Source organism: Mesocricetus auratus, unplaced genomic scaffold (genome assembly GCF_017639785.1).
Source record: "Mesocricetus auratus isolate SY011 unplaced genomic scaffold, BCM_Maur_2.0 Super-Scaffold_6730, whole genome shotgun sequence".
Classification (NCBI taxonomy): Eukaryota; Metazoa; Chordata; class Mammalia; order Rodentia; family Cricetidae; genus Mesocricetus; species Mesocricetus auratus.
In genome coordinates this window covers 35,638,236-35,653,075 of record NW_024429184.1, presented here as the reverse complement: position 1 = coordinate 35,653,075, position 14,840 = coordinate 35,638,236, and the positions used below count along the sequence as shown (strand labels likewise).

At 40.4% G+C, this 14,840-nt stretch overlaps 1 protein-coding gene across 4 annotated transcripts in view; it reads left to right on the top strand.

Annotated features, from left to right (window-relative positions):
• The window catches only part of Usp45 (ubiquitin specific peptidase 45), a 62,214-nt gene that overhangs the window by 37,786 nt on the left and 9,588 nt on the right, over positions 1 to 14,840 (top strand). For all 4 annotated transcript variants that reach the window (XM_013110260.3, XM_005066230.4, XM_021224676.2 and 1 more), the window contains 6 exons: positions 1,342 to 1,423; positions 3,779 to 3,870; positions 5,390 to 5,446; positions 6,741 to 6,884; positions 9,268 to 9,925; positions 11,528 to 11,625. In XM_013110260.3, coding sequence (XP_012965714.1) covers positions 1,342 to 1,423; positions 3,779 to 3,870; positions 5,390 to 5,446; positions 6,741 to 6,884; positions 9,268 to 9,925; positions 11,528 to 11,625 — 1,131 coding nt within the window. The remainder of the gene's footprint in view (positions 1 to 1,341; positions 1,424 to 3,778; positions 3,871 to 5,389; positions 5,447 to 6,740; positions 6,885 to 9,267; positions 9,926 to 11,527; positions 11,626 to 14,840) is intronic.

The window sequence follows — 14,840 nt, the reverse complement described above, 5'->3', positions numbered from 1 at the left end:
CCCATACCAGGATCACAGGCCCCCACACCCGCCCTGGCTTTGTGGAAGGTGGGGTTTCTGGGAATTCGTATTTTTGGTTCTCATGCTTACATGGCAGGTACTTTACCCACTGAACCATCTCCCCACTGATGTACCTCTCAGGCAATAGTTTTACATAGTAAAACCTGTGATCAATGTGTAGAAAAAATGTCTTTTGAAAGATGATAAGCTTCCCTTTACCCTGTGTAACAATGTTAAGTTACACTTTCCTCTTAATTAGAGGCCCAACTAATTGAAGGCTAATAATTTGTTGACTTAAATATGTATTTATTGTTGGGATATATCGTTTTATTCTATTTTGAAAGTTTTTTGGGGGGGAGATTGGAACTTTCCTAACATAAAAATAAGGACTGCGGGTGTGAGGCTCAGTGGTCGAACTCTTTCCTTACATGTGTGAGCCCCAGGTTCAGAGCTCAGCATCACATATGAATACATGCACACACACACGTGTAGAAATATCTGCAAGCAGCTGAAGACACAGTCATTACTGACAACTTCATCTAATGATCACCATAATCATGACTGGGGAAATTCTTGATAGACGTTAATTGACAGTCGGGATTCTAGGGTCCCTGTGTGTGAGCACTTTCTCTGGAGAGACAGCAGTGACTAGTCTGATAGCTTCTTATATATTAAGGTTTCTTCATAGACAAGACATTTCATGTGATCTGATCTTTTTTCCTCTTTTCATATTTTTGTCTTGATAAAGAATGCCAGTTGAGATATAGGGAGGAGATGGCGGTGGGGGGAGACTCTCACTCTAAGCCTGAAGAGAAGCTGAACTAACTGGGCTACTTGCTTTTGTAACTGGTAAAAATGCTTGAGATCTGAGAGGAAACCTGAACACAAAGGTGATTCTCACCTGTGAAAATTTGGCATTAGAGAGGTTTTGGAGCCTTTTCATTCCTTTTGTTTTTAATTTGTTTTAGAAGCAGGGTCTCACTCTGTAGTCCAGACTGGTCCTGCCTCACAATCCTGTCCCTTCCTCCAAATGCTGAGATTACAGACATGCAGTGTCATGTCCAGTTAGGGGGTTTGTGCTTCTGTGGGATTTTAGAACTGAAAGGTAGAATACACTCAATGTTTCTAAATGTGCATATGTTAGGGAAATCTCAATCTCACACATAAAAAGAACTTTCAAAACAGAATAAAACTACACATTCCAACAATCAGTACCCATTTAAGATTCAGATACTTTGTTTCAGGGTGGGAACCATAGTGTACCTTGCTATCCGGATGCCCTTTTATCGAGCATGAGATCTTCATTAAACATCACTAGATTCTCTTATCTTTGTTTTACAGAGGATACAAGCTAGCATTTTAAAAGCATTTAACAACCCAACTACGAAGACTGCTGACGATGAAACTAGAAAAAAAGTCAAAGGTATGTTGACTCTATTAAGTTCTTCCTAGAGCAATAGAGTAAAGGTTTCTTCCTCCCCACAAGGCTCAGGGAACATTGGAGAGTGGGTGGGTGGGGGAGCATCGAAGAGCCCGCAGAAAGGGTAGTGTTGGAAAAGACTTTCCTCTGGACACAGCCCCCTCTCCCTCAGTGTTCCATGCCCACACTGGCTCTATTTTCTGCATCCTGGGGCAGCCACAAGTGTGCACTCAGCATTGTGTGTTTTAAAAAGGGGCTTCTCTGTCTAGTTCCCCATTTGAGGCTACTGCCTCTGTAACTACATTGTTCACCTACTTTGATGCGTACAGTATCAGTCATTGGTTCACCACTTTTGTGGAGAGGGTTTTGAGTTCAATTCGGAGGGCAGCTACACAGCCAGGCGTTGGTGGCGCACGCCTTTAATCTCAGCACTCGGGAGGCAGAGGCAGGTGGATCTCTGTGAGTTCGAGGCCAGCCTGGTCTACATAGCAAGTTCCAGGACAGCCTCCAAAACAATACAGAGAAACTCTGTCTCAAAAAAACAAAACAAAAACAAGCAAACAAAAAAATAAAAACAGAGGGCAGCTACACTACCTTCTTTTATGTACACAAAATGCCTATAGGCTCTAAAGACATTGCAGATTGACTGTTTATTTAATAGACTAATAATAGTAGCGAATCTTGCCTGCTCTAGTTATTTGCTACATGACTGTCAGCATAAGACAGGCCAGTGATTAAGCAAATCTTGTATAGATAGTGCAGTTTGAGTTTATATCCTGTGACATCCAATTCCTACTCTTAGTTTGTATTCTGCACTGAAATACTAATGTTAGTATGAAGCCATCATTGTAGAGGGCACTGGAAGATATCGTGTTTTATTTCTAACTTTTATTTTTGTAGTATTACTTATAGTACACGACTATAATTTATAAATAAGTGCTCTAACATTCTATTGTAGTTACAGGTTTTAGGCTGACTTCCTCAGTCAGGTGTAGTGGCACTCACCTGGGAGGCAGAGGCAGGTGGATCTCTGAGTTTGTGGTCAGCCTGATCTGCAGAGCGAGCTGCAGGACAGCCAGAGCTACATAGGGAGGCAGCTGGAAGATGTAGTTTCTCCAGTGTGTGCCTTGTTACTCTGTGTTGTGATGCTGCCATCTAGTGCATGTTGACAGCAACAGCCCTGGTTTCTTCCCATTTGGGTCAGTTCTTTTTAATGCCTTGTTTGATTTTTCCTAGTGGAATGCTGTATTTCTTAGCAGTCACTATAAAATGTCTATTGGTATTAAAGTATGTCTTTCAGTTATTAAATGCTTTGGAAAATGCTCTTAATTTTCAACACTTTGATGCTAGAGGCTTGCAAACGATAGAAGTTTGAAAGCAAGATGAACCCTTTTGTTAATATACTTCCGTCTCAGGTTTTACTGAGAAAACTTTAAATATCTGTCAGAGCAGAAATATTAGCACAGTGCATCCTTTTGTGTGTGTGTCGCCTAATGTAACTACATCCATAGCACATTGTGTGGTTAGTTTCCTCCGGTTCCATTGATCTGTGAGTACTTCATAAACAAAATAATTTCAACCTTTAAGAGTAATCACCAAGCACATGTATGTACATGTTTACATGAGTTATTAGTTGCCCAGGATTCCTTAACTGTACTTCACAAACTTGTTTTTTGTTTTGTTTTGTTTCTTTTTGGTTTTTGTTTTTTTTTTCAAGACAGGGTTTCTCTGTGGCTTTGGAGGTTGTCCTGGAACTAGCTCTTGTAGACCAGGCTGGTCTCTTAACTCACAGAGATCTGCCTGCTTCTGCCTCCCGAGCGCTAGGATTAAAGGCATGTGCCACCACCGCCTGGCTCACAAACTTTCTTTTTACATCCCTTCTTTACAGCCATGGTTCTAGAATATTTAGCCTCAAAAAACAGTTATTTTCCCTATTCTGTCTACCTTTACATTAGAGGCATCAAGAAAATTGATGGGAGCAGCAGGGGTGTGATATGAGTTAGTAGTTACTGCTATATTTATTTTACCTCTTAAAATAGTTTGGACTGGGAAGATGACTTACCAAGTAAAGGTGTGGTGCTGCCAACGCTGATGACATGAGTTCAATCCCTGGGACCTGCATGATGTTAATTTTTGCAGATTATGGTGCTCAACTGTCGTGTCTCCTTTTGTAAAACTGGAAAGGAGAAAGATGCAACATAGTATAATAAATACATTGTTGGATATAATATGGAAGCTATACTTTATCCAGATGGCCTTTGAATAAATGAATAATGGAATAGATAAATAATGGCATGTAATTGTTGGATCAGTGACTGTTTTGTGAATTTTTTAATTAAAAATGGATGCTTTTTGCAGCCTATGGAAAAGAAGGTGTGAAGATGAACTTCATAGATCGGATCTTTATTGGTGAATTAACTAGCACAGTCATGTGTGAAGAATGTGCAAATGTATGTACTTAGAATTCACTCCACAGAATAAACCTCAATCATGTTGTTTTGTTGTATTGTGTTTTATTGCTCAAGTATCACAGTGGTTGTAGATAGATAGCGGACAAATTGATAGACTTACTTTAAATAACAATTACTTTTCAATAACTTTAGAGTTTCAACATTGCTTCATACACAAGCGAAACAACTTAAAGGACAATAGTGATGTCTTCAAAGTAAGTAGTTTTGTGTTAAGTGAGCTGCTTTTCCTTTATAAAAGACTCAACTGCTTACTCAAGCTCAAAGATGCTTATAGCACATGAACCTGTTACGGAAGAAAGTAGAAATATGCTGTTATGGCAACAGTCATCACAGTTAACTCTCCTGTAGCCATCAGACGGGCAAAGATCACAACAGTGTTCTGAGTAGAGTGCATTTCTCCTGTAGTCAGCTTGCAGTTCAGCTTTTTCCTCTTAAAACAGCTGGTGATTATGGCAGCAAAGAGGTTTCCTTCTACATGTGGTCTTGAAATCATTAAAAAAGATATGATAGGTGGTTACATAGTAAAATATACCTTCCACTTCTAAAATGTAAGCATATCTTTAAGTTTTTCTAAATCAACTTGTTTGTTTAAATCATTTCATTTTTCCTCTTGACTTACCTGAGAAATTCTGGCTTCACTTCTCTGGGCTCCTCTCCTCATTGTGCTGTGTATATGTAGCCCAGGCTGACTTTGAACTGGAGTTCTCTTGTGTCAGCCTCCCCGGTGGTAAGATTACAGCTATATGCCACCATGCCGGATAAGCCTGTGATTGGATATATTAGCTTCTAGTTTTGATTGAGGTGAGAGAGAAATTTCTGTGAAAATGACTAACTATCACAGTGCCCTAAAATGTGGCACAATAAGACTGTCACGTTTGATTTTGTGTGTGTGGGGGGGGGTTGTGTGATGTTCAAAAGGGTATGTGAACTTTTGACTTAATCTTCAAAGAGTCACAATGTTCAGTTTTTTTTTGCCTTCCCTAGTTTTAGAAAATCAAGGTTATTATTTATATCTTCTCTTGCCTATGATATTGAAACAGAATGGGACTATAACTTTGACTAAGGCTTATAGAGCATTGGGCATGGACACTGATTTCTTTTTCACATAGGTATCTTTTAAAACAGAATTATCCTAGGAATATGGCCAAACATTGTTATCTCTGCTTTTTGTTTTTGCTTTTACTTGTTTGTTTTTTTTTTCTTTTCTTTTCTTTTTCAGGATTTCTTTGTGTAACAACAGCCCTGGCTGTCCTGGAACTTGCTCTGTAGACCAGGCCTTAAACTCACAGAGCTCTAAACTGCATTGCCTCCAAAGTGCTGGAAATAAAGGCATGCATCACCACTGCCCAGCTTTCTGTTTTTTCTTAACACTTCATATTGTGTTTTAACTTGAGATGTTAAGTCACCTAGGAAGCTTGATTTGTTTTGCTCTTTAACAACAATGTGTATCTCTGTTAGAATTCTAACTAAAGTTCTCAATCTGCTTTTTCTTTTTAAGATCTCCACCATGAAGGATCCCTTCATTGATATTTCACTTCCTATTATAGAAGAAAGGGTAAGGAGAAGTAATCATGGAACTCCTGTGAAAAGTGTGCATTCATTTTTTTAAACATCTGTTGAGCCTATTGTCTGTATCTCAGAATCATACAGTTTACACAGAACTGTGTTTGCATAGTGTGTTTGGTTGTCAAGTTTGTGTACATGTGCATAAATTGTATGTATTTTCTTACTGGAACCAGATCTTTAGGCCTTGTATATAGTCGGCTCCAGAATAACGACAGGGAGCCTTTTATTAATTATGGAAGCTTGGCTTTAGCTTAGGCTTGTTCTCAACTAGCTCTTAAAACTTAAATTCACCAGTTTATATTAATCTAGGTTCTGCCATGTGTCTGTGTCTCATTACCTCTCTTCACCGCTTTGTGTCTGACTTCTTCTGAGTCTGGCTGCAAATCTCCTGACTCAGATTCTTTCTTAGAGTCCCTATCTCTGCCTGGAAGTCCTGCCTATCCTCTTCCTGCCTAGCTATTGACCATTCAGCTCTTTATTAAACCAATCAGAGGATACCTTAAGTGGGTGAGGTAAAACAGAGACATCTTTACATTATACAAAAAGGTTATCCAGCACTTGTATTTTGAAATTGTTAAGAAAATTACCTTTTTAAGCTGGTTGGAGAGAAGGCTCAGCAGTTAAGTTACTGTGTGCCTTTCCAGAGGACCTGGGTTCAATTCCAAGTACCCACATGATTTGTGACCTTCCAGCTGTCTTGTCTTTGGTAGGATTTCTATTGCTGTGAAGAGACATTATGACCATGGCAACCCTTATAAAGAAAACGTTTGATTGAAGTGGCTCGCTTATAGTTTCAGAGATTCAGTCCGTTATCATCATGGCAGAGAGTATGGCAGTGTGTAAGCAGATGTGGTGCTGGAGGAACATCTGAGAGTCCTACATCTTGCAGACAACAGGCAGGAAGTTGACTGAGATCCTGGACAGTGTCCTGAGCATAGGAAACCTCAAAGCCCACCCCCACAGTGACACACTTCCTCCAACAAGGCCATATGCACTCCAACAAAACCACACTTCCTAATAGTGCCCCTCCCTCCCAATGAGATTATGGGGGCCAATTACATTCAGATTACCACATTCTTCAACTCCAGTTCCAGGGCATCCATCACCTTCTTCTGGCCTTTATGGGCAGTGCATGAAGTGGTGCACAAACACACATGCCAACAAAACACCCATACTAATAAAATAGTTTAGCAAGTATTTTTTTTAAATAGGAAATTATCTTCTTACATTTCTAGTAAGTTAGAAACGTTTGCTAAAAATGTTTTATGTCACATGTGGCATAGGTTTCAAAACCTGTACTTCCGGGAAAAATGAATAAATCCAGAGGTTTACAGGAGACAGACCGAGATCATGATAACAACACTGCTACTGTAGAAAGTGCCCATCAACCCAGAGCTGCCAAGAAGCATCCGTCACCTAAAGATAAGGCAAGTGAGATTGGGAGGGGTGTTCTTAATACTTTCATTTTGAAAAATCTCAAGCATGTTCCAAGTCAAAACCACAGTATCTGATAAACACCCACCCTCCTGTTTATCAGCTTTACAAAAACCAGATCAATGCTGATCATGTTTTCACCATCTATATTCCATTGCTTCCTCTTTCTCCAGCCCAGGTATTCTGAAGGAAATCCCAGATATAGCATGTATTTGAAAGTACATCACTAATAGTTATCATTTTAGGGGCCTGGGATAGATCCCTGTGGTAGAGCTCAAATGTTCGCCACCCAGAACAACAAAGAAATAAAAATGAAGATGCTCTCCACAAATATTACCAAAGTACCAGAATATACTTGAAATTGTCTCTCATTAGTAATGTCAAACATGTTTTAAAGTTTGGATTTATAATCTAAAAAAGGATCAACAGATTACAGTTGATTAGCACACTTTTTAAATCTCTTGATAATCTAAAGATTCCCTTCTTCAATCTGTTTACTGAGGCAATGTGATCCTTGTGTTAGTACTTTCCCATGTTCAACAATAATTTATTTTGCTGTTGAGTTCCCATGGTTCTGACAGACTCTTTTCTCTCCATTACTTCCTCTCCACTGCATTTAGGTGGAGAGGCCAAATTTTAGCTTTGATTAATTTTCAGCAAGACAACTTCTAGCCAGGTATTTCTAGCACTCAAGAGACTGAAGCAGGAGGATCCCAAGTTGCGCTTTGATGGGGGAAGTCCTTCTGTGTATATGTTGATGACTAAAGCACCTTTGGCCAATAGTAATTTAAGATGGGTGGGAACTGCGAGTCAGGAGGATTCTGGGAAATGTCAAAAGTGAGAGTTGCCATGTGATCTCTCAGGAAGAGAGGATGCATAAAGTTGTGTCCTTGATAAGTCCTTATAAAAATAAATAAATCTTATAAAATATATAGATTAGTAATTATGGGTTAATAATTAAGTCAGAGCTAGCCATCAAAAAACCATAGCAAATGGCCAACAGCGTTATAATTAATATAGTGTCCTGCATGTTCACTTGGGACTGATGAGGCTCATTGACCAGGCTTGAGGGAAGAATGCATGTTACAGAGCTTCATAGTAATTCTGGCCTGGGCTGAACTATAGTAGCAAGATTTGTCTCTGAAACTATAAACAAAACAAAATAGGGGAGATGGAGCTGGGTAGAGGACAGGAGAGACACTGATTTTTGAGTGGTGATATGTATTCCAATCAAGTAGGGACACAAAACTTTTGGTATGTCTGTTTTCATATTACTAGCTATTCAAGCATCTTGTCAATATTTTTTCTAGAGACATGTCTGGTTGTTAACTATTGTATTAAAATAGAAATCAATCTGAATTTGTATTTTATCTAAGAAGAATGTCCTTAGATAATTAATTTGTACTGACTTGGCAAACTAACATGTGAAATTGAAGCTACTCCATTAGAAGTCTTATAAGTGGCAAAACTACAAAAGATAGAATGTGTGGTCTTCTCTTGTTGTTTTAATTTTATAGTTATTTTATTTTACTAGTCATCTGTCCATCTGTCTGCCTAGTTCGCTGGTTGGTTTTGTTTTTTTTGTTTGTTTGTTTGTTTTCTGAGACAGAGTCTCAGCATTTAGTTCAGGCTGTCTTGAAACTTGCTTCAACCTCCTACTTGTTAGGATTACAGTTAAAGTCTTTCTCATTTCTACCTCCTAAGATACTTAGCATGTTTAATATACTTCAACACATGCCTTTTCTAACAAAGAAGAATAGAAGTGCTCTGATTGGAACCTCATGGATTGGAAATGACGAAGGCACTTCAGTTTTTGTTGTACTTTTCAAAAGCGTTGGCTAGTAAGCTATATGAGTGTGTAATGCCTTTTCTTTAGCTTGTGGTGTTTTGTTTGGGGTTTTTGCTCGTTTGTTTGTTTGGTTGTTTTAAGACAAGGTCTCTGGAATTTGCTGTATAGACCAGCCTGGCCTCAAACTCACAGAGATCCTTCTTTCTCTTTGCCTTCCAAGTTCTGGGATTAAAGGTGTACACCACAACCACCCAGCTATTACTCATCTTTTATGATGTGTTCTTTAACAAACCAAATACATAATGATGGAAATAGATGTCTTATGTCTATAAGAAAGGTTTAAGTCTCCCTCATAGCCCTGTTCTACAGAAGTCCTATTCCCTTTCCCACACATGGCAGCCATTGTTGTTAGTCTCCCTGGTAACAGCTTTAAATTAGAGCCAGTTAGTCTGTCGTCTGTTGATTCTCATTTAGGTAGATTTGGAAATGGATCTCAGAGAAATGTTTACTTAATAACTGTGGTGTGGGCATTTGTTTTCAATAAGGTCACAAGATTCTTTTTTCTGAAAAATACTGTCAACTTACAGAATCAATTAAGTCAAGACAGAAAACAAGTAAGAAAACTGCCATCCGGAGAAGAGAGTGTTCTGCGTCGGAAGAATGAAAACTGTGAAGGGAGCCCGTTTGCCACCGTCATGAGCACTGAGTCGTCGCTGAACGAAAGCGCCACCGACGGCAGCGAGAAAGAAGCCAGCCTTTCTGAAAGCAGTGCCGATGCTGACAGCGAGCCTTCTGAATCCGAGAGCGCTTCCAAGCAAACTGTGCTGTTCCCAGCCAGTGGCGACTCCTGTGGGCGCACAGATCCGCACCTACACCTCTCACTGGCAAGTGAATTGCCATACAACACCGAGACTCGTGGTGGCGATGAGGAGATGGCTGAAGCTCTTGCCGAACTTCGTTTGGGCAGCACTGTCATCGGAAATAGAGATTTTGACAGGGAAAAACAGCCACTGAATATCCCCAACAATTTGTGTTTTTCAGAGGGAAAGCACATGAAGTGTCATAGCGCCCAAAATGCTTTTCAGACTCTTTCTCAGAGCTATGTGACTACTTCTAAAGAATGCTCAGTGCAGTCCTGTCTCTATCAGTTCACGTCCATGGAGTTACTCATGGGCAACAACAAGCTTCTCTGTGAGGACTGTACGGAGAAGAAACAGAAGTGCCAAAGAGAAAGCAGCTCTGCAGGTGAACTTCCAGCTTGCTTGTTCCTAGGTTGCTGATGGATTGTAGGTGATGAGTGCCTATAGGAACTTAATGGGGCACTCCGAGGGCCTGTGTGTATTGAGCCCGAAGGCACAGGCCTTGTCTTACTCATCTGTCTCTGCACTTAGGACACTGGCGGGGCAAAGTAGATTCCCAGATGTTGCAGTAACCAAACCAAGAAGATCATCTCTGTCTTGAAAACACAAACCCATTTATTCTAATCTGAGGGGTTTGAAATCTTTCTGAAATATCTGAAAACTTACAGTTGAATCACTAGTGGGATTTGAGATTACTGACCTTCACAAATCCCATCAATTTGTCCTAAATCCAAGATATGTATTTGATGTTCTTATGTATGTTTATGCTACGAATCTAGTGTTTGCTTGATTAGAGAAAAGTAGGGACTCTCACCTGATGCATTTTCAGTGCCTCACTAGTGACTGCATTGTTGCTTAGGATGGAGAGAGGGCTTAGTAGGTGAAAGGTTGCTGAAACAAGCATGAAGACCTGAGTGCTGATCCCCGGCACCTGTATAAAAAGCCAAATGCAGAGGCATGCCTGAAATCCTAGCGCTTGGAAGGAGAAGCAGGTGAATCTCTGTTGTTACATTGTGAGCTACAGTATAGCCAGGGCTACATGCAGAGGCCTTTAAAAAACCAAAAACAATGGTGGCGGTGATAGCAAGTGCCTTTAATCCCAACACGTAATTTCAAGGCCAGCCTGGTCTACAGAATGAATTCCAGCCAGGGCTACACAGAGAAAACCTGTCTCAAAGAAAAAGAAAGAAAGAAATGTGGAGAATTGATTGCTATCCACAAAGAAAAAGAAAGAAAGAAATGTGGAGACTTGATTGCTAGCCACTGTCACCTTTTGGCCTCCACATGCTTGTGCAAGATGTGTATCCCCCTAACACATAATCGCTACACATGGAAACATATATAAACATAGTTTCTTAATATTTTTAAAACATGGTGTAGTTAGGTGTTGTGGCTCATACTTTTAGTCCCAGTGTTAGTATTCAGGCATCTATATTGGCCTGCCCTTGGGGTTCTGACAGGACACGCCCTCAGCTGCAGCCACTAAGAGCACCACCTGTGCATGTTCACTATGTTCCCTTTTAAAAGGGCCCTTCCCACCTCCCATCCTTCTCTCTCTCTCTCTCTCCCTCTGTTTGTTCCCCCCTCCCTTTTTTCTCTTTCTCCCCCTCTTTCCTTTCTCCCGCTACTCCTGTCTCAGGAAGCTGGTCTCTCCCTTCCCTTTCCTCTTTTTATGATTCTTTTCTCTAATAAAAAACCCTCCTCTTGAACCCTGTCCCATGGTGTCTTTCTCTTGCATGCTGCTTTTCTTAAATTATGACATCCAGCACTTGGGGGCAGAGTTGGGTAGATTTCTTAGTTTGAAACCAGCATGGTCTATGGAATAAGTTCCAGGACAGCTAGGGCTATTCAGAAAAACACTTATCCAGAAAACACACACACACACACACACACACACACACCACGTGGTATAATACTATATGTCTATCACATTCTAAGTAATATAGTCAATGGACTTTTACAAGTAAATTTGTTGTATTTTATACAGAAAAGAAAGCAGGAGGAGTTTATACTAATGCCAGGAAGCAACTACTTATATCTGCTGTTCCAGCTATCCTAATTCTTCATCTTAAAAGATTCCACCAGGTAAGAGCCCAGTTACTAACACTGTAGTCAGTTTCATGATACATTTATAGAGCCCTAGGTCTTATGGGAAATTGCTAAGCATTTCCTTGAATTAAAAATACCGTCATGTGAGATGTCCTGCACTGGGAGAGAAAAAAGGCTTGTATAACAATATTGACAGATGTGCCGGGTGGTGGTGGCGCACACCTTTAATCCCAGCACTCGGGAGGCAGAGGCAGGCGGATCTCTGTGAGTTCGAGGCTAGGCTGGACTGACAGCCTCCAAAATAATACAGAGAAACCCTGTCTCATAAAACCAAAAAAAAAAACAAACCCAATATTGACAGATGTAAGTGGTAGAAACCCAAGTGATGCCTCTGAGAGGCGTGCAGTCACAGGTGTGCTTGAACGGAGACTAAGCATTAGTAAGGGGAACTACAAGGAGCAAAAGGGCAAAACCCACACACCTTTTGGGCTATCATGACCGGGCTAAGATGGTGTTTGGGCTGAGCAGTGTTGATAGGGACCCAGCACAGGAAGGCTTCGAGGGAGGTCTACAAGACTGCTGGTGCTGGTAATCTGGATGTTGTTAGTGTTAAAGAAAAGATGGCTTTTTAAAACTACTTATTTTATCCTTGTATCTTGTTCAGCTGGCTTTTGTTTTTCTTCCTGGTGTTTGGTTTGAATCCAGGGTTTTCTCTATGTTAGGCAGGTGTTCTGGCACTGAACTACATCTCTTGCCTGTTTTCTATTTTTAAAATTAAAGGCAGGGTCTTGAGAAGTTGCTCAAGCTAGTCTGGAATTTTCTGGGTAGCCTGGGAAGACCTTGAAACCGCAGTCTTCTTGCTCTGGCTCCTAAGCAGCTTATTGTAGGCTGTGTTGTCAGCCCTGACTTTTTTTTTAATGACTTTCAATTTCTCTGGAAGAAGAGTATAGACTACCAAGTACTGTAATTACTTTTGTTGTTGTTTTGATTTTTTGAAACGGGGTAGCCCTGGCTGTCCTGGAATTTGTTCTATAGACCAGGCTGGCTCTAACTCGCAGAGATCCATCTGTCTCTGCCTCCCAAGTGCTGGGACCAAAGGCATGCACCACCATCATCCAGCACCAACTTCTTTTTTAAGTTAGGGTTTTTGTTGTTTGTTTGTTTTGTATTTTAAAATAGTTATTGAGGACTGGAGAAATCTTTTGGTTGGTAAAGTGGTCACTAAAGGAAGGAGAGGGAGAAAGAAGATGGGGAAGGAGGGAAAAGTTAAGATATTTATTAGTGATTAAAGCTCACACCTTTAATCCTAGTACTTGGTTAGGACAGGGGGGAATCTTTGTCAGTTCAGGGATATCCAGAGCTACATTGAGAGACCTTGTCTCAAACAACAGCAAAAGAACTAAACAAAAGAGATCATTATTCTCCATATCCAAAGTTATAGAAACAGGCATTTCATTCTAATGCCTAGTGTAAGTTTATCTCCACAGACTATGAACGAGGAAGGGCATGCCAGATGCAGAATGTGTTATATTTGGTAATTGCATCTTCTTTAAGAACAATTAAAAAAAAAAACTTGTGTACTTCAAGGGAAGTATTCATGAATACTTCAGTCCCTTTTTGTTCTTAATCTGAATGTAACCTCAGCAAAGCTACAGCCTCGTTCCAAGGGCTGGAAATGGCAGGGATGAGTTCCTAAGTGATAGCTAATATTTTGTTCTGTAGTATCTCTAAAATATTGTTTTTGTTTAGTAACTTTAAGGCTATGTATCAGAACCACTTATATTTAAAAGCAGACCTCATAGAGATCTTTGTCATAGACATATCAAATAATTGATTTTTTATAACTTTGCAAGCAGCTCTTAAAGTCTGCTAAGAAAAATGTTGACCCCAATAAATAAGGGTAGAGCTCCAGAAAAGGGAATACAAACTCCAGTAAAGTACAAAATAGGCCCATCCTTTCCAACAGATGAAATAGAAAAATGAGAGTTTTTTTTGTAACTGTCTTAATTGTAATCTTCAGCAATGATACAGAATTGTTTGAGGCTAAAGAAACGCTAGATGGGCATTTGAGCCATCAGTGGAGTCTGCTGGGAGCACTACCCAGACCGTCAGTCAGTAATGGCTATCAGGTGATGTTTGAAATGAAGCAGATAGATGTTTGAACTGAAGTAGACAGAGACCCAGCATAGCCGTTCCTTATTCAGATCAAGCTAGGTGGAAGATTTAGCTAAGCACTCAGTGTCTGGGATATCCGATTTATATTCTAATGACTAGGGAGAATCATTCTGTTAAAAGCAAACGGCAAGACACTACATACATAATGCTCGACATTTTCTAAGAGTCACCCCCTAGAAAAGACCTTTGCAGAAACCTTTCTACTGGGGAGAGTTTCTCAGCTATCTCAGAGTGGCTATGGAGAGCACACTAGTGTGAATGACCTCAGTGCTGGTACTGGACACTTATAGAGGTCTCCTGATGAAAAAGAAGGCAAAGAGATTGACTGTAGGTTGAATAATTATTCCTGGATATGATCTCATAATTTCATATTAGCTAGCCTGTAAATCCTTTTATCGTGATCATCTGGAGACTGTAGAAATGGCTCAGTCGATACAGTGCCCACCACATAAGCATAAGCACCTGCATTTATTTGGTCACTAGAATCCATGTTAAAAAAAAAAAAAAAACTTGGCATGCTGGTATGTTTTTGAAATGTCAGCCAGTGTAACCTAATTGGTGAGTTCTAGGCCAGTAAGAGACCCTGTCTCAAAAAGCAAAGTAATGGCCAGGTGGCAGTGGTGCACACCTTTTGTCCCAGTACTGGGAGGCTGCAGGCAGATCTGAGTTCAAGGCCAGTCTGGTCTACAGAGTGAGTTCCAGGACAGTCAGGGCTATGCAGAAAACTCTGTCTTGTGGGGCTGTGGTGGTGTACTGATGGGGAAATCCTTCTGTGATGTTTGTCTTATTGGTTGATGAATAAAGCAGTGTTGGCCAATAGGGAAGCAAGATAGGTGGGACTAGGAGTCGAGGAGGATTCTGGGAAACAGAGGCACAGTCAGTCACTATGTAGGACTCGAGAGAAGTAAGAGGTCTGGACCCTTTCTCCAGTAAGAGAAGACCACGTGGAAATACTCAGATTAGCAGTTACGGGTTAATAGTTAAGTCAGAGCTAGCCGATAAGAAACCATAGCAAATGGTCAACAGCTTCATAATTAATATAGCGTCCTGTGTGTTCATATGGGACTGATGCGGCT